This window comes from Schistocerca piceifrons, chromosome 6 (genome assembly GCF_021461385.2).
Source record: "Schistocerca piceifrons isolate TAMUIC-IGC-003096 chromosome 6, iqSchPice1.1, whole genome shotgun sequence".
NCBI classification, from domain to species: domain Eukaryota; kingdom Metazoa; phylum Arthropoda; class Insecta; order Orthoptera; family Acrididae; genus Schistocerca; species Schistocerca piceifrons.
In genome coordinates, this window is record NC_060143.1 from 590,102,820 (window position 1) to 590,124,068 (window position 21,249).

Consider the following 21,249-nt stretch of genomic DNA (forward strand, 5'->3'; position numbering starts at 1 on the left):
ACACCACATGTTACTTTCTGAATCATTGAAATTGAGATTGCGATGTGCTTCTGTAAGCCAGTCATAGCTCACATCACGTGATCTCGCCAGCCGGTGACAGTGGATACTCAGAGCATAGGACATGTGATGTAGTCAGCCAACAGCAACATCACTGTTAAGTAGCCCGAACACACAAACAGGGAAAGTTAACAGTTTAAATTAGTATACATAGTGTTGCTACAAGAAAAGAAAAGTGTTCACATATAATATTGGTCTCTAAGGTTAATAAGCAGATAGAGAAGCTAAGCTTTCACATATAATGTTGACCTTCTATGCGCGTGTTACACTGTAACACTTAAATTTTTAATAATGACATAAATGTCTGATCTTCAGGGTTCGAAATTCTTCTAAATGGCTCATCATCAAAAAGTTCATTTTTAAATGAGAGTCAAACGCTCTGTGATTTAAGAAATTAATAGTACATTCTCGCACATAGTTCAACTTACATAAAAGGATATTTACTTTGAAAGTAACACTTTTCAAACCACCATTCGCAATACTTTCCCGCGACCTGTTAGAAATAGGTATGTTTCAGCAGTTGCCAGAGAGTGCAGATAACAGGTGACACCGCGCTTGTGCAGCTACCATGATGAAGGAAGCCCATTATGTACATACTTGTAAAACATTGAAAAATCATAAAATTATGTCATAAAAAGAAACAAGACATCATCAGAGGATACTCCAAGACCATCGGAATTTTGTGAACCATGCTAAAATGTGCACATTTAAAATGCATACTTAAAGTGCACATTCGTATCTCCAGATTCCCAAACAAGTAGATCTCGACATGATATTAAGCTTTTCAGTGTGGTTTTCGGGGTGTAAATTTTCTTGGAGCACCAGTACTGTATTATATCACGTTTGGTTCTTTCTTATGGCATAATGTCTTATGTGCTAGAAGATGAAAATGTGCACTTGAAATGCAGCGAACAGTTGAAACTAACCAGTACTGTGGAATTAAACATTTTGTTTCAAATTGATTGACTGCCTCTGCAGAAAAGGGTAATGAAAGTCAAATTTCTTTAGCAAACAGACAAAAATAACTTCATTGTTCTGCAAGGAGATTGTGGCTTGACTGTCAGAAAGGTGGAAATAAAATCTGAAACTAATAACAAATTTTAGTCTTTCATAATTATGTGAATGTATTTTAATTCACTTGATATCTCCCAGCCACAGATATCCATTTTGTTTTTATTTGGCATGAGAGTAAACGAAGGAAAACAGAAAAATTACTAAATGTAAACACGGGTCATGTGGAGACTACCCACTATAACTCAGACTGCTCTGCACATCAGCCCCGGATCTACGATATTTCCTAACCGGGTCGATACTAAAAAAAAAAAAAAAAAAAATCGTATAGCCCCGTCCCCTTTTGCCTGTGGAAAGTTTATTTCTAGATGCGACGAGGATTCTCATGACAGAGACATCACGTACACTATCCGCGCATTCAAAAATCAACTTATGATTCATTCAGAAATCAACTTAAAATGTGTTCAAAACCCAACAGGGATGCGTTTCAAAATAATATGACTAATCGATAGACGAACATACGCTGGATGCTAAGCGCTTTGTGAAACAAGTTTTTTTTCCTCAAGAATATACATTTGGTGCCCCCTTTTCCCAGTAGCATCTAGCTGAGACTGCTTGCACAGCCAACAGCCACTTTCCTGTAGACAGAAGCGGGAGAATCTACACTGAAACGCAACTCAACTGCGCATGTGCATGAGCCCGCTCATAACTGCTAAAACAAATCTAATGTAAACAGTTGTTACTTCATGCTCATCGAAGGCAATTTGTTGTTATGAAGCATTGCATAGTATTCCTAAAGCCTTTGACATATTTTGTTGTTGGCAGACACTTGCATGAGCACTGTGTGTCATCGTCGTATATAGCGCATTTCCTTTGCAATTTAAGTTATTTCATTTTTTTTTCTCTCGTGTATGTTTTATTGTTTAAGTGTTATTCTGCAGTAGTGGGACACAGTAGTATCCTTAATTAGTGTGTCGGTTCATACCAGTCAAAATTACAAAAATTTAACAGAAAACTGAAACAATGAAAAATTCCCAAAATTCTAAAAAATTCCCGGATCTCCCGGGTTGTATACACCCTGAAAGGAGTCCCCATCAGTTCTCAGACATACAAGGTACCGGAATGAATAAGGTTCGCTGCCATACCTAGCCTGGCACTCCTTCCATGGTGTGGCCAGTGGGGGAATGATGTAGTGTCATACTTTCTTGCATTGTACTGAGACTTTGAACACTTAGAGACTGCTGGTGTTTGATCACCAGCACGTGATGACATAGTACGCTTCGTCGCTAATCATCCGCACAGATGCCACCCTCTCCAACCAGTGGGCCTTCCCCACGGGCGCCACCCAGCCGCAGCAAAGGCCACCTAGCAGGATAGCCATTGCCGGGAGTCCCGATGCCCCCCAGGATGACGGGCATCTGCTCCTTGGCATACGTGGGGAGTTAATGGCACAGGCATCAGCAGAGCGATCCCTGTGTTGTCAGGAGGCTACAACCAACAGGGTACATGGCGGCCCCACCACAATGGACTGGCTACTGTGCTGGATATGAGGTGCAAAGAATTCCATGGTCCTCATCGGTACAGAAAACGACACTGCATAGTGGGTGGAGGAAAACACACCCAGAAAGGCATCCTCGCCAGGCCAAAACGTGAGACTCCTTTTAGTCGTCTCTTACGACAGGCAGGAATACCTCAGGCCTATTCTAATCTTTAGACCCGCAGGGGCAACATACTCTTTATGTCCATCTGGCATGTGCTGTGTTGACATTTACACATGAAACCATACAAAATTCAGCTACTACAAGCTCTCTGTGGAGGTGACAAACAACAACATGTGGAGCTGTGTAATTTTGTTCTTGGCAAGATGGAGGTTGACAGTTTTCTCCCATGCTTAGTGTTTAGTGATGAGGCAACATTTCATTTAAATGGAAAGGTGAACCGCCATAATGTGAGAATATGGGGTATGGAACAAGCACATGAAGCTGTACGACATGAGAGCAACTCTCCAAAACGTAATATGTTTCATGCAGTTTCGCAGGAACTGGTGTATGGTCCATTTTTCTTTGCCGAGAACACTGTTACAGGAAGCAAATATCTCAATATGTTTGAAAACCTTTTCCCACAGTTGGAGACTGATTCAGATGACTTCATTTACCAACAGGATGCGGCACCACACTGGTATCTGGAAGTGCGGGAATTTTTAAATCGAAGGATTTACTGAAAGATGGATCGGTTGCACTGGTTCAAATGATTTGGCCTTATATTACTAACCTCCAAGGCCACCAGATCTGACTGTGTGTGATTATTTCTCATGGCGGTTTATAAAGGACTCTGTTATGTGCCTCTGTTACCAACAACAATGAATGAACTGAGACATCACATAACAGCAGCTGTGGAAGCTGTAACTCAAGACATGCTCACTATAGTGTGAGAACAATTTGAACACTGCATTGACGTATCCCGTGCATCTCAAGGGGGGCATATTGGGGATCCATGAAAACGTATGGGGGGGGGGGGGGGGGGGGGGCAGCCCAAACTCTTTGTCTTCAAATATGTCTGCTTGTGTCTGTATATGTGTGGATGGATATGTGTGTGTGTGTGCGCGAGTGTATACCTGTCCTTCTTTCCCCCTAAGGTAAGTCTTTCCGCTCCTGGGATTGGAATGACTCCTTACCCTCTCCCTTAAAACCCACATCCTTTTGTCTTTCCCTCTCCTTCCCTCTTTCCTGATGAGGCAACAGTTTGTTGCGAAAGCTTGAATTTTGTGTGTATGTTTGTGTTTGTTCGTGTGTCTGTCGACCTGCCAGCACTTTCATTTGGTAAGTCACATGGATTAGAGGAAAAATGGCAACACATACTACATGCAAATCTGTTAGCACACTTTACATATAAACCAAACACAAATTTTTCAGCACCATATTACATAAAGCTCATGATTCCTATATATATCTAGAGGGAAACATTCTACATGGGGAAAATTTTATCAAAAAACAAAGATGATGTGACTTACCAAACGAAAGCGCTGGCAGGTCGATAGACACACAAACAAACACAAACACACACACAAAATGTATATATAAAATTACATGGAAAATTATGGTTGAAAATCACGAACTATTTGGGAATAAATGAGCCAACTCACTGGAGGCAGAAGCATGTGAGTGAGTGAGTGAGTGTCATCCCATTTACATAAGGCTCCCATAACTAGATTTTGCAAATCAATTTCCCAAGTCCGCTTCTGAGTGTTCATGTAAACACTTCAAAATCGATTCTGGAAATCTACTACTGGTTGCCAGTTTCCCAATTCTGTAATCGATTTTCACTTTCATGTGAACGCAACAGGTTTTGAAACGCTCTTGGGTTGTGAGGTTTCGTCTTGTTTCCAAAAATTTTTGGCCAATATGGATTGAGTGGCTTTTCGATACAGTGAAGGATAAGTAGAAATATTAAACTGAAGCTCTTTACAACTCGTCTAATTGAAGAGAAATAGTGATCGTGCCGACTAAATCATAAACTGTATTGGCTGTTTTCCAGGCGCCATATTTAACCGTGCGAGCAAATCCACTTCAGACCTAAACATGCAAACACAACAGCAAAAAATGGAATTATAAAAGTCCCCCCCCCCCCCTCTCTCTCTCTCTCTCTCTCTCTCTCTCTCTGTGTGTGTGTGTGTGTGTGTGTGTGTGTGTATACACATGCATACATGATTGTTCCTAGAAAAGCTCTGTACCTCCTGTTTGTGTATCTGTCGATGGCACAGGATATATAAAACAGATTTTTCATACATGTGGCCGCTCCCATTGTGTATACTTGGCGTATCTTACCCTTTGTATATACACTCCTGGAAATGGAAAAAAGAACACATTGACACCGGTGTGTCAGACCCACCATACTTGCTCCGGACACTGCGAGAGGGCTGTACAAGCAATGATCACACGCACGGCACAGCGGACACACCAGGAACCGCGGTGTTGGCCGTCGAATGGCGCTAGCTGCGCAGCATTTGTGCACCGCCGCCGTCAGTGTCAGCCAGTTTGCCGTGGCATACGGAACTCCATCGCAGTCTTTAACACTGGTAGCATGCCGCGACAGCGTGGACGTGAACCGTATGTGCAGTTGACGGACTTTGAGCGAGGGCGTATAGTGGGCATGCGGGAGGCCGGGTGGACGTGCCGCCGAATTGCTCAACACGTGGGGCGTGAGGTCTCCACAGTACATCGATGTTGTCGCCAGTGGTCGGCGGAAGGTGCACGTGCCCGTCGACCTGGGACCGGACCGCAGCGACGCACGGATGCACGCCAAGACCGTAGGATCCTACGCAGTGCCGTAGGGGACCGCACCGCCACTTACCAGCAAATTAGGGACACTGTTGCTCCTGGGGTATCGGCGAGGACCATTCGCAACCGTCTCCATGAAGCTGGGCTACGGTCCCGCACACCGTTAGGCCGTCTTCCGCTCACGCCCCAACATCGTGCAGCCCGCCTCCAGTGGTGTCGCGACAGGCGTGAATGGAGGGCGAATGGAGACGTGTCGTCTTCGGCGATGAGAGTCGCTTCTGCCTTGGTGCCAATGATGGTCGTATGCGTGTTTGGCGCCGTGCAGGTGAGCGCCACAATCAGGACTGCATACGACCGAGGCACACAGGGCCAACACCCGGCATCTTGGTGTGGGGAGCGATCTCCTACACTGGCCGTACACCACTGGTGATCGTCGAGGGGACACTGAATAGTGCACGGTACATCCAAACCGTCATCGAACCCATCGTTCTACCATTCCTAGACTGGCAAGGGAACTTGCTGTTCCAACAGGACAATGCACGTCCGCATGTATCCCGTGCCACCCAACGTGCTCTAGAAGGTGTAAGTCAACTACCCTGGCCAGCAAGATCTCCGGATCTGTCCCCCATTGAGCATGTTTGGGACTGGATGAAGCGTCGTCTCACGCGGTCTGCACGTCCAGCACGAACGCTGGTCCAACTGAGGCGCCAGGTGGAAATGGCATGGCAAGCCGTTCCACAGGACTACATCCAGCATCTCTACAATCGTCTCCATGGGAGAATAGCAGCCTGCATTGCTGCGAAAGGTGGATATACACTGTACTAGTGCCGACATTGTGCATGCTCTGTTGCCTGTGTCTATGTGCCTGTGGTTCTGTCAGTGTGATCATGTGATGTATCTGACCCCAGGAATGTGTCAATAAAGTTTCCCCTTCCTGGGACAATGAATTCACGGTATTCTTATTTCAATTTCCAGGAGTGTATTTAATTGCTGTTGCTACACAGAAGTGAACATTTTAATCACATAAGTTACTTTTAAAATAACCTCAGGGCACCATAAAAACAACATACAATAACACACCACATTCCTGGAATTAACGTTCACCAGCCACTTAGATTTTTTATCACCTCGTCAAATTTGCTATGTTGACAATGTTAATTTGTTCCCGATTTCCCATTAACATATTTATAATTTTCCCACGATTTACGCTTTATGAAAAAGTGTCCGTGGAGAAAAAACTGAAACAACTGATGTGTAAAATGACGCTGGCAAGGCGTTAGCTGTCAAGCAATGTTCACAAACTTTACATCATTAAATTTCTTGACACCAGGGCACTCTACACACCACAACTGAACCGATAAATGGGTTACAATTCATATTGTATCTCCTGTCACTGCCAAGCTCTAGATTGGGCATGGTCACTGATGGGAGTAACAAGGTTCATTCAAATAAGGGTACCATGAACAATCGCAATCATTTCCAAAGTGACTACTGTGCATGAGTAGTTTCATGACTGTTTGTGATCATTGTGATATCTTTGTCGAATAATATATAGCGCGTTTCGTGATTTGACCACTTGTAACACTGACACTTTTGCTCAGTTTGCTTTGCTCAAAGCCTCAAATGTTTTTGGTTTAAACACAGCACTAGTGTCGTATGTTTTCATGCTTAGCAAGATGTTTTTCTAGAATTTATTCATGTTATCAAGTGCAAGAGTTATGTAGGTGGTTTCCTGCATATTTGACACTCACAGTACCTGATAACCTCATAAAGCCAAATACAGTGCAAGAGACGCAGAACAACGCATATGCTAACACCACATAGAATACTTACGTAAATGTCTGCACTTGACAACGAGAATAAATTCTCTAAATATTCTCTAAATGCATCACACTAAGCATGAAAAATAAGTAAGTGGCACAGTGTTTCACTATTTAAATAATGAAAGAGAGCTGTAGGATTTCCAAAAACATCGATTATGACGTATGAAATTAAGTTAAAAATTTCTACTTCCAGACAGTTCATCATAAGAATAAACCTGATGTAAACATTTGCACTATGTATTCTTCTGGGTTTGCTGTAACCTCATTGGATTTCCGTTTCACATGGGACTTCAGCCAAGCTGTCTCGAGTACTGTTAAGTACGATAATAAGGGTGCGTTTTGTGCTGTGCGTAACACACACATCACCTTAACGATAATACAGGACATACAGCTTTACTGGCGCATTTTACCTTGGACAGCACTGGCCAGTCGGCTGGCACAGCTAGCCTGCTGTGACGCGGCCAGCTGCAGTTCACACATAAAAAGAGAACGAGCAGAGTAATGTCATTTAATTTTTTAAGTAGAATGAAACAATACACTTGCAAATAATCCACATACGCTCCTCAGACGACTGGATTGAAAACCGCAACACGTTATCGTTTTTAGCTAAATGTACTGTTGTAATTAAAAACAAAAATTCCTTACTTAACCACAGAGTAATTTTTCTGCGCAAGCTGTGTGTCACATAAGAGAGTATTGAAGGATTTCACCGTACAGTTAAATATTGAAGCCCTGAAGGTATTACTTACAGTCAGTCGTTTGGTAATCTCTTAGCTCCTTCCTTATCCAAATCCGAGAAAATACATTCAATTCTGGAAGTGTCACCTGCTACGTTGATAACGAGTCGATCAACAACAGATTCACACAAAGCCAACCAGGTGCCTTTATGACGTGCAGTTCTATACACCTCCAGTGTTCGGCAGTGTCATGTGAAAAAGCGGCATGTGTTAGTTCCAGTATGTCTGGCAGCTCAACAGTCTTGCTACTTCTCGGGCCAAATCCCGCACCTTGGCTCCAGATCAGTTCTGTTGGGTTCATATTGTAGTGGTACAGTAGTAAATGTAAAAATGCAGCATTTGTATGATGTGCTCGATGCTGTGAAAACGATTGTTTTTCATGTTTCTACGATACTCTGTGGTATAAAATAATGGACATAGTACAAATAAAGACGATTTGGTTTTTCATTTTTGCCTTAAAAAATTAAATTGTTACATTTTCTTAATTTGAACAACTTTTGTGAACAATCTTTTATAAAACATCAATAATTAAGAATTTGCATTTGAAACGGAAACAGAAATTTCATGTCCAATATGCAATTAGAAACAAGAAGACGTGCATTATTCATAAAAAAAAAAAAAATGACGACTTTCATAATTACGAGATGCAGGTACTTCGAACAGAACAGGGTGGGGGTGGGGGTGGGGGTGGGGGGGGGGGGGGTCGGGAGGGGTGGGGGGGGGGGGGAATTACACGCGGGGAGATTCGACTGTACATGATTTTTGAAATAAAAACTACGTAGCTAAAACACGATTAAGAAAAACATTGATGGCTGTTAATACATTTGAATATCTTAAAGTTTCATTTAACTTAACTTATTAATAAGATATCTAGCACATAAATAGGAGTGTAACAACACCAGTACAAATGTGCTACGGCTTCTGACCAATCATCAGGTTTGTGTTTGTTTACATCAGGATTATTCTTATGATGAACGGATTATAGTTCCAGTTACATCAACAGTTTTTATTAAATAATAAACCTGTATTAGATAATAAACAAGTCCCTGGCATATTGTGATGCCTATTACATAAATATATCGTACATATAGTGTGAAAATGCAAGGAGGATCCTTAACTAACTTTTAGCACTTAAAACATCATTTCCAAGATTTTACACAGTTTTTTTAAAGACCCTTGAAAAGTGTAAAGCCGGGGTTTCGCTGTGTTTTAGATTCCTCAAAATGGAGAAGTAGTGTTTACCTAGTGGGGGCTACAAATCTCTTACATCAAATAGCACAGCCTCACATCATGTTTGATTAGTAACAACAGGGCTCTTAACCATTCAAAATACAAGGCATTGCAGTTATTACAAATCTGGCAATAATGTGAAAATACTGTAAGAAATATTAGTGCTCCCTGTAAATTATTTGATAATGTAAATATGAGGAGCAGAAATTCAATTTCATAGAACAAACAATTTTCAATGAAAATAGGCCTTGATTCTTGGAACATGCTAATAACTGTTATCCTTTACAGCTATCGGGGTATTCTTGAAACCACAGAGCAAGCAGTAGTAAGCAGTAGTAAATAAAAGGCAGCTAACTGATATCACTGGGGAAGCACCTACAGGACAGTCTTCAGCCATCCTTCCAACAATGGTGCTTCTGTAACTTATAGCCACTCTATGTACATAAAGCTTACAGCAGACTAATCTTATTTAGGGGGAAAAAATTTATTTCCGCAAAAACAAATTATATGAAAAAAATGTTTTCACTACATGACGTAAAAATGTGTCAGTTTTCAACACAATAATGCAAAAATCTGACTTTTTTCCTTGTCCTTGCGTAATACACTGCAAGTCAGAGTTGCAGCTGACTGATGTCGGCTTCGTACTGTTCTCTATGTAACACTCACTTCTTCTCTGAACCCCGTCCCCAATGTGTTCAATTTAGCTGGTGAATGATGTTGCCCGAGAAGTACTATTAAACTTAACATTATGTGGGCAGCCAAATTGTTAATGCTGAAATGTAAATTCCCATGCCAGTAGTTCTGGATACAAAAATATTTAATTTAGAAAACAAAATGATCCAACCAATATAGGATTGAGTTTGTAATGTAAGTAATTGTTAACTGCAGCTAATAATGAGGTGTTAAACAGTTAGTTTCCAGTGGATGGCATGTCATGAGGACAGTAAGTCAATGTCCAATATTCTGCCAGTAGTCTTGAAAGTCCATGGGATGGTCTGTTAGAATCACCAGTACCTAATACTGTGTAGTTTGATCAGGCACACTAAGTTCAGAGTTCATTTGTTTACATCTGCCCTGCCACAATTCACAGTGCATTTAAGCTCACTGCAATTACCAGGCAGTTCTAATTAAAGTGAAGCTTTCCACAGGGGTCCAATGTGGGCTCTAATTATTGTATGACAGTGAAGCTTGGTAGATATGTTAATGGGTTAATGCAGAACCAATTTACGCTGGAAAAACATTGGTTCCAGTTTCGGCCACTATAAAACATCTCATCAACGTCTACAATGCTCATACTGACCAAACTGTGTCAGCGACAGTTAATAATACAATCAACATAATGCCTTTCTTACTTGTTTGAACTTTTCTGCCCACATCCTGTTCCTAGTCCATATATATACGTATGTATAAACGAAACAACATTCACTGTTTACTGATCAATCATTATACTGGGCATGGAGGGCGAGGCCATCAGAAGGCAGTTCGGTGGAGCTCCACAATTTGCAGCAGTCGGGGAGACCATCCACGGCTGTCACACTTGACAGCACTGACCTAGCCCCCTCAGAATTCCACTTGTTTGGGCCATTAAAGGATGCCATTCATGGAAGACATTATGAGGATGATGAGATGACACACACAGTACAGCACTGGCTCCGTCACCAGTAAAAGGATTGGTACCGACAGGGCATACATGCCCTTGTTTCGTGCTGGATGAAGGCCACAGAACGGGATGGAGATTACGTGGACAAATCGGATCTGCAGGTAAGACACCATTCCTTCATGGGTGTAATTCTCATATTCTCATTATGTTCAATACAAAGAATTGTTGAAGGGAAAAAATGCAGTGCATTACTTTCTGGGCAGCCCTTGTAGTACCTTTTTATGTTTTGTAGATTTCTAGTATATATCTCTCAGATGCATCGTCTTGAATAATCTTGAATAATTATATTGTAAGGAAACTGTATGTTTTGCCTTTCAACATAATAAACAAAACATTAAATAGGTCACAAATAAAAAGCAAACATCTCAATCTGCAACAAAAAATAGGACAGAAACACAATTTTGCTGTTCCTAAACACAGTTAATTGTTAATAAATATCATACAAATAGTTTCTAACAGCTACTTGTTGTTCCAACAGGTATTTTTTCTTTTTTTAAAAACTGATCATTACTTACAGGTGTCAATGTTTTCTTGAAAGATTCTGGAACAAACAGTGTTTTAGCATTATAGTTTGGGTCAGTAGGCTTTCTTTTGTCTGCATCACGGATGTTCTCTGGCTTCAAAAACTCTAGTTTCAAATGTGTCCATTCATCAGCAGTTTCTGTTTCACCCTGTTAAAATAACAAACAAGATAAAAACGTAACAACTGCTGTTATTTTATCTTAAGCATCATGATGAAGCAAATTTTATCTCTTGTTAACAGTAAAGATTCTACATCAAGCACTGGAAAAAGTTCATTTCCATGAATATGTGATTTATTTAGGGTATTTAATATAATAGAGAGATTAGAGGAAAAGTGGCAACACATACTACATGCAAATCTGTTAGCACACTTTACATATAAACCAAACACAAATTTTTCAGCACCATATTACATAAAGCTCATGATTCCTGTACGATTCGTGTCATCATCTGAGAGTGATATATGGACATTTCTGTTACTTGTGTGCAAGCACATCACATTTTCTGCTTCAATTCCTATCATCCCCCACAGGTGAAATATTGCTGCAGTCTGCTCTGCAGAATATTCTGGCCTGAGCTGCCAGAATTGATGGTCATGTGTGTGTGAGGTGTGATTGGTTCTTCTTCCAACAAAGGCTGAGGCCAAAAGCTTATATGTAAGTGTCTTAATTGTACATATCTGCAACTTAGCATGTTACCTTTACATTAAGTGACGATCTGTCTTTTCCTACATTGTTTATATTCCTACTGGGAGGTTCCACGGTATAATAAATCCAATCTACTTAATTTTCTGGGACAATTAAATTGCTTGTTTGTCATTATTGTTACAGACTAGAGGAGAATAAAAGTTTGTAACATAACAAACAATTGCAAGTCACTGATTGCCACTGACTTAATACACAGGAAACTAGCCAAAACACAAAAACTTGTTTGCAGTTTTTTTTCTTTAAAATACAATTAATGTAATATACTATAGAGGATATAAAACTAACACACAATTGACATCTTATTTTAATAACAAACAATCTGAAGTACGCGTCCTCCCCTGCTCAAATTTTCAGCTCATCCTTCATGACATAACATTTCTCCACCAGGTTGACATGTAAGGGTTTTTCTTTCTTTTTTCCCCAGTGATTTTAAATTAGTACTAAGCAATTATTTTATTATACCTTTGTTACAAATTTTCATACCTACCCATGTATTGTGACATTTGAGCATTAAGTTTTAAACAATGGGTAGGCAACATACAATTATTCTCATTCCTGATGTTTTAAATGTATCAGAAAAGATCTGCAACAAATAAACTAGGGTTACTACATACAACCCCCCCCCCCCCCTCCCATGAACCTTGCCGTTGGTGGGGAGGCTTGCATGCCTCAGCGATACAGATAGCCGTACCATAGGTGCAACCACAACGGAGGGGTATCTGTTGAGAGGCCAGGCAAACGTGTGGTTCCTGAAGAGGGGCAGCAGCCTTTTCAGTAGTTGTAGGGGCAACAGTCTGGATGACTGACTGATCTGGCCTTGTAACACTAACCAAAACGGTCTTGCTGTGCTGGTGCTGCAAATGGCTGAAAGCAAGGGGAAACTACAGGCATAATTTTTCCCGAGGGCATGCAGCTTTACTGTGTGGTTAAATAATGATGGCGTCCTCTTGGGTAAAATATTCCAGAGGTAAAATAGTCCCCCATTCCGATCTCCGGGCGGGGACTACTCAAGAGGACGTCGTAATCAGGAGAAAGAAAACTGGCATTCTTTGGATCGGAGCGTGGAATGTCAGATCCCTTAAACAAGTAGGTGGGTTAGAAAATTTAAAAAGGGAAATTGATAGGTTAAAGATAGATATAGTACGAATTAGTGAAGTTTGCTGGCAGGAGGAACAAGACTTTTGGTCAGGCGAATACAGGGTTATAAATACAAAATCAAATAGGGGTAATGCAGGAGTAGGTTTAATAATGAATAAAAAAAAAAAAGTGCGAGTAAGCTACTACAAACAGCACAGTGAACGCATTATTGTAGCCAAGATAGACACGAAGCCCATGCCTACTACAGTAGTACAAGTTTATATGCCAACTAGCTCTGCAGATGAGGAAGAAATTGATGAAATGTATGATGAGATAAAGGAGATTATTCAGGTAGTGGAGGGAGACGAAAATTTAGTAGACATGGGTGACTGGAATTGGGTGACTAGAATTTGAGAGTAGGAAAAGGGAGAGAAGGAAACATAGTAGGTGAATATGGATTGGGGGTAAGAAATGAAAGGGGAAGCCATCTGGTAGAATTTTGCACAGAGCATAACTTAATCATAGCTAACACTTGGTTCACGAATCATGAAAGAAGGTTGTATACGTGGAAGAATCCTGGAGATACTGGAAGGTATCAGATAGATTATATAATGGTAAGACAGAGATTTAGGAACCAGGTTTTAAATTGTAAGTCATTTCCAGGGGCAGATGTGGACTCTGACCACAATCTATTGGTTATGAACTGTAGATTAAAACTGAAGAAACTGAAAAAAGATGGGACCTATATAAACTGAAAGAACCAGAGGTTGTACAGAGTTTCAGGGAGAGCATACAGGAACAACTGACAGGAATGGGGGAAAGAAATACAGTTGAAGAAGAATTGGTAGCACTGAGGGATGAAGTAGTGAAGGCAGCACAGGACCAAGTAGGTAAAATGACAAGGGCTAGAAGAAATCCTTGGGTAACAGAAGAAATATTGAATTTAATTGATGAAAGGAGAAAATATAAAAATGCAGAAAATGAGGCAGCCAAAGGGAATACAAACGTCTCAAAAATGAGATGGAAACTTTGAGGTTCACCGATGACATTGTAATTCTGTCAGAGACAGCAAAGGACGTGGAAGAGCAGTTGAACGGAATGGACAGTGTCTTGAAAGTTGGATATAACATGAACATCAACAAAAGCAAAACGGGGCTAATGGAATGTAGTCGAATTAAGTCGGGTGATGCTGAGGGAATTAGATTAGGAAATGAGACACTTAAAGTAGTAAAGGAGTTTTGCTATTTGTGGAGCAAAATAACTGATGATAGTCGAAGTAGAGAGGATACAAAATGTAGACTGGCAATGGCAAGGAAAGCATTTCTGAAGAAGAGAAATTTGTTAACATCGAGTATAGATTTAAGTGTTAGGAAGTTGTTTCTGAGATGATTTGTATGGAGTGTAGCCATTGAACGATAAATAATTTGGACATGAAGAGAATAGAAGCATTTGAAATGTGGTGCTACAGAAGAATGCTGAAGATTAGATGGGTAGATCACAGAACTAATGAGGAGGTATTGAATAGAATTGGGGGGGGAAGAGGATTTTGGGGCACAACCTGACAAGAAGAAGGGACCAGTTGGTAGGACACGTTCTGAGGCATCAGGGGATCACAAATTTAGCATTGGAGGGCAGCGTGGAGGGTAAAAATCGTAGAGGGAGACCAAGAGATGAATACACTAAGCAGATTCAGAAGGATGTAGGTTGCAGTAAGTACTGGGAGATGAAGAAGCTTGCACAGGATAGAGTAGCATGGAGAGCTGCATCAAACCAGTCTCAGGACTGAAGACCACAACAACAACATACTATGTACAAAGCTAATCAGTTCATACACATACAGTGAAGGAATGCTTACTATACATAGATTTGTATAGAAGTGTGCAACATGATTTTCTTCACTTTACACTGCGCAAATTTCTAATGGCAGTTTTTGAAGTTTTAATATTTGAGACAGACCGTTTGAACTACCTCAAAATATAATTTCATATATTATTATATTATTGCCGATCCGAAGTCGCTCTGGTATACTATTGTCATTATTTTCACGCTTGTGGCATTGCATATCATCACTGCAAACACTACACCATTTAATTTATTTGTGAGGTACTGTATATGCAAGGTCCTTGATAAATTTTTATCCAATTGCATTCCTAGGAATTTCACACAGCTGGCATTCCATTCTAATGAGCAGCTTAGTGCCTCAGACCACTAACACGACGTTTCAATGTTCAATCTCTAGTCAGACCTACACATTTACAGCAATTTATTACTTCTTTCAACTCTGGCCCTCATTTGCTATGGTGGCACTGTTGTTCAAGTAGGGAAAGTCAGGAATGCAAGGGCATAACATATGTGCCTCATGAGGAGCTGTGGTGTTCACACCAACCTTATGTTTGAAGACAGTGTTACACTGTGTAACATTATACATTTCTTGCTTTTGCTTGCCTACGTGCTTCAACAATACACCTGTAATATTTACAAATACGGAGTGTAATAAAACTATGTACACACAATTTAAGAGTGTTTCGAGCAGATAAATTAACAGATTGTTCCGGTGACAGCGATCTACCGCAATAATTACACTCTTCTTTATGTGACCAAAATTTCATAGATGCACCGTTTCTCCACAATGGGTCCATGAAGGTTTTGATGCCAGCAATTTTCAGAGACACTGTTCAAACTGCTGTGCACTGAATATTGTTTTAGGGATGTTCCTGAACTATTATAGACCTTTTTTTTTTTGAGAGGGATGGGAATAAATGTTTGCTGTACAAGATACCGATAGACCCTTCAGATGAGTCAGCTGCCAACTTGCCTGATGCTGCAGCCATTGTTTGTGAGACACTTAGTCATTTCGAGTGCAATAGGAAATTGTTAGCATGCAGATGCCACTTGTGCATTAATATGAACCGATTACATTTTCAGTAACCTCTCTACAACAATACACAGCACAGAGCAGTCTGAACACCATCTGTGAATATCGATGGCATCAAAACTTTCGTGGAAACCTAGTGGGGAATTAGTACCTATGTGATTTTTGTAACATAAAAAATGTTTTTCCTGCTAAATACTTTAAAATTTTGTTTACATAGTTACAGCCTGTATACTCTCCCAAAATCTGTGCACTGCATAACAAAAGGTACTTAATAAAGTATTGTAATGCACAGATGCTCCTATTCAACTACACTACACTGTCTATTCCTAAACGTAACGAAACACAATAATTTTGTTGTGTGTTGGGTCATGTCTTAAATTTTCAACATAAACTAATCATTGCATAATGGCACATGAGAAAGTAACTTTTAAGAGACATAAACTAACATGAAAATCAACATTAAATGTTCTACTTTCACCCCAGAACACAAACTACAAAAAGACAAGGGGGAATGGCTTAAGCGTCACGCAGCACATTGTTCCCTCCCACTGCACATTGCGCCAATGCCCGCCTTTTTATGTGCACACAACTCTCCAGTCCAAGGGGCTGCTGGGCTGTGAGGATGTGTTTTAGATAAAGTTCCCATTTCCAGAAACTAGTATCGGGTGCTCTATCCTTGATATTGTAGGCTTTACCTGTGGTGGGGCTGAGTAGATGGTAGTGGGTGGGTCCAAGGGGCTGGTTTTTCTGCGGGTGTGATTGTGGGGTCAGAAACTAAGTTATGGATACCAGTTCGGCACTGGGTAGCATATTTAACAATTTTAAAAAATGTATTGTCTTTGACAGAATTAACCACCTTTCTGGTGTGTCTTCTGTTCCTTCTGTGTGTTATCTGCAGCTTTTGCCTGTCATCTTTCTTGTCATTCGGCAATCTTTTTATTTCTTCAGTGATCTTCCTTTCACTTTAAGTGACCATTTTCTTATATACAGCAACTTCTTTCCATGTTTAGTGATATTTACCTGGCTACCAGTTGTTCCGAGTGACTGGTTTTCTTTATTTGGCAATGCTTTTTCTTCATTGTTCATGTTTCTTCAGTGCAGTCCACTTTCATTATTTGGTTATTTGTTTCCATCGTTGGATGGGATATCCCCCCACCACTCTTTCTCTCTGTTTGTGTGTGCTGCAATAGTTTTTCCTTTGTTACACATAAGGATAGTATCCCTGGTGGACACTACAAATTCGTCAAAGATCTACCTCAGCAGCTCCCAGAAGCCAAACCACTGTGTTAATGACCAGTAGACTGCCAAATAGTGGGAAATGCTGACTGAGTTGCGGCAGAAAAGAAACGGAGGCTATTTCAGAACAGGGGGATGATTGAGCATCCCAAGTCTGCAAGCACAGCACGACAACATAATGAAAGCTGAGAAGTACCATCATAATACTGACAAAGCAAAATGTTTTAAGGAGGCCAAGGCACAATGTAATAATGAGTATTCAGGTGCCGATCCAGTCGAAAGAGTCTCTGAAAGGAGAAGTTGAAAATCTGAAGTCACTACGAGAGCTGGCAGTGAGGGAAAACCAGGTCACGATATCACTGCCATTCCCACCGCAACAGAGTGCACAGGAAGTGCCAAGTTAAATACCCACCCTTCTTACTAATTTTTTAAGGATGCAAAAACAACTGATGTCACAAGCACCCAAGTCATAACCTTAGAATATAAAGAAGTAAAAGAAATTAAAAGCAACTATATGTTAAGCCCAACTGACCGAAAGCAAGAGTGCTATGAACAGGGGTTCCCCTTGGAGAAAGGTCCAAAAAATATGCCACATAGACAACAGAGTTGCCAAACCAAAGATTAAACATCCTTCACCATATGGCTATGATGGATAAAAGAAAAAACGTGGTTGACAGCTTGTGCATCTCTGCTAAGATGGCAAACATGTGAAACGTGTTTGACAGCTTGTTTATCTTTGCTAAGATGGTCGATAACTCCAATGGCAAACATACACCGGACTGCTGACAGTGAGCAGAAAGTGGTGGTGGATTACCACTTAACAAATGGTGATGGTTAAATAGACGGTGCCCAATAAGCAACCTAGCTAAAACGATTGTGTGGCAGGTTTTCAATCCCCAAAGCTTGTTCCTGTAAAGAGAACACAAGTGGTGATGCCAAAGTGACACCACCACAATCACGACCATAGGTAGAAGCATAAGTGGCCAAAGACTCTACGAGCTAGGGCATAGCCACCTGTGGCAAGCTAACATACGTCCACAAGCGACAACATCAGCAAGCCCCTGCATATCAGCAACATTGACTACATATGCCAGCTGCTATTAAAGCCGACCAACAAGCTACAGAAGGGAAACCGATAAGCTCACACACTGACACACAAACAAACTGTCAACACTACCCTACACTGTGAATCCGATATATGTCCTATCGGACACAAAACAATGATGAACGTAACTGTTACAGGTATTTTGACATTGACTGAGAAATCAACACCGGCACCCCACGGCAGCTGCCGAGTACCACCACCGCACAATGAAAAAAGGTATCGACTTGCATGATACGCACTAGTAACAAAGCCTACCCTTGCACAACCTGCCGCAGGCAGCAAGAAAACCACTACTGCTTTTACAACCCGACCCAACTATCGCAGTGGTTTTTCTCCCTCGGCTCTTGCCTTGGCACTTTTTTCTTCTGCCCTTCAAACCAGTACCCTCTATTAAACTTTCAACCAAACCAAATCCAGACGAGCACGTATTAATGGTTAACGTTAACCAGACGTACGCAAACATTGCAGTACCTACATCCTGTGAGACCTCACTTTAGTGAAAACTAACCCTTATGCAGAGATAGCAGTAGACCTTTTGTGCTGGCCATCATGCCAGTGTGGGTGTGGAGGGGCTCCACCTCTATTGGAAAAAACAACCTGCTGACAGAAAGCAACATGGAACTCACTCGAAGGAATGGAATAGCAAGCAGGGGAAGGTATGAGAACTGCAGCATTGGCACCAGCATCAGCAGCCACATTTCCTGTCAGATCGACGTGACCAGGAACTCACAAACATCATAAACATCTCAACTGGGCTAGCATAACAGGCCCCAGCGGCCAAACAGATTTCACAATGGTGGATTATATTAAGATAGCTTAAGATGGACGGACGTCCAAATGCATAAATGAAACACACTTGTAGTTTAGTTTCAAACGGACAAGGAATAGGCACAGGTGGAGCAGGATGTACCGCTTAGGACATGTAGGATACTGAGGGACCGAGTGCAGCGGACGACCAGGTAAGACATGTGAGAGGAACAAGAAAAGTTTTCTACCAAGCATGAGCACCAGGAATTTCATAACTTCAGCGAATGGAAGACCAACAGGCCCAAGATGTAAAGACGGCGGAAGAAAGCCAGTGCACTGCCAGAAATTCATACAAACGGTTTTGTCAGTGGAAAAGCGAACGCCACTGTCAATGAAACTTCCTCGCAGATTAAAACTGTGTGCCGGACCGAGACTCGAACTCGGGACCTTTGCCTTTCGCGGGCAAGTGCTCTACCAACTCAGCTACCCAAGTACGACTCACGCCCCGTCCCCACAGCTTTACTTCTGCCAGTACCTCGTCTCCTACCTTCCATCCCCCAGGCTGTGGCTAAGCCATGTCTCCGCAATATCCTTTCTTTCAGGAGTGCTAGTTCTGCAAGGTTCACAGAAGAGCTTCTGTTAAGTTTGGAAGGTAGGAGACGAAGTACTGGCAGAAGTAAAGCTGTGGGGACGGGGTTTGAGTCGTGCTTGGGTAGCTCAGTTGGTAGAGCACTTGCCTGCGAAAGGCATAGGTCCCGAGTTCGAGTCTCGGTCCGGCACACAGTTTTAATCTGCCAGGAAGTTTCATATCAGCACACACTCTGCTGCAGAGTGAAAATCTCATTCTGCCACTGTCAATGTTCCAAGAGTAAAAAGGATCGAGATCTCAGTGAAGACGCCACTCAAGGAGACAAGTCTATGGAGAACTGCAATAGATCGCAAAATTGTCGACAAAAAGGGAACCGGAGGTGACCAGCCGGAGATGGGCCATAATAGAGTTAATGGCTATAGCCCAGAGGGCGACACTCAGGACGGAGCCCTGAGGCACTCCATTTTCCTGTATAAAGGTGTCCGACAAAGCAGAACCCACACGTACCTTGAAAATTCTTTTAAAAATTCCTAAAAGAAATGGGCCAGGCTACGTCGGAAGCCCCGCATGGAGAGAGTACGGAGGATACCAGTCCTACAGCAAGTCCTGTAAGATTTTTCCAAATCATGGTCTGTTTGTTTTTGTTTTATAGGGTGCAAAAACAACTAGGGTCACACACACCCATGTCAAAACTTTAGAATGCAAAGACAAAGAGAGGAGTTATAAATGACGACAAGTTAATACAAATGAACGGAAGAGAAGACAGCTAAAAACAGGAACATGGAGAAAGGTCTATAAAATACGCCATGGAGAGAGAGAGGTTCCGAACTAAAGATTAAATGTCCTTCGTCATATTGCTACGACGGATGATCGACAGCCCACATGTCATTCGCTAAAAAGGCCGGTACCTAAGATGGCAAACACAAATGAGAAAGTGAGTGGTTAAAAACTTAACAAATGGCGATGGCCAGAAAGACAGTGCCCGATACGCAATCTAGCTAATAATAAACAGATTAACCATAGAATAGGACTGACGTCCTTCAGTATGTGATACCATGAGGAATCGAGGTGCAGCTGGGAGATTCTTGAAATCTTTAGTCTCATTTGGTTTACTTTTAGTAGATGTAGTCTGAGTTGGAGATTGGTTCCTTCCAACTGACACCACCCCCCCCCCCCCCCTCCCGCCCGTCCCCTCAGAGGGGGAGCTCACCCACCTTGGTTGAGTGTTCACACCTCAGGTCACATCTCTTTAACTCCTGACAGAGGGACCACTTGGCAATTTGGAAAGGTAACAGGTCACACAATCACCCCTCCCTTGGCCTGACATGTACCAGGGGTACCAGCGAGTACGTGGGAATCCTACTTGTCAACCCACGACTGGGAATTACGGATTACTCAGTCACTTGTTACGCATCAAACATGTGGGCCGGCCTTCAGGAAAACAAAAGGAGGAAGAAAAAACAGAGGAACCTCAAATGCTTACATGGAGAAAGGTAGGAGATGCGTAATGAAGAAAGAAATAAAAAAAGAGCAGATGAGGGGCTGTACTGATGTCAGGCTGTTAAATATCAAAACCTCTGAACACATTCCCAAAAA

General features: G+C 41.6%; 1 protein-coding gene across 1 annotated transcript in view; it reads right to left on the bottom strand.

Annotated features, from left to right (window-relative positions):
- Nucleotides 1-21,249, bottom strand: part of LOC124802784 (DNA mismatch repair protein Msh6) — a 307,253-nt gene that overhangs the window by 191,209 nt on the left and 94,795 nt on the right. The window contains exon 9 of the mRNA XM_047263784.1: nucleotides 11,311-11,466. Within this exon, the coding sequence (XP_047119740.1) occupies nucleotides 11,311-11,466 (156 nt within the window). The remainder of the gene's footprint in view (nucleotides 1-11,310; nucleotides 11,467-21,249) is intronic.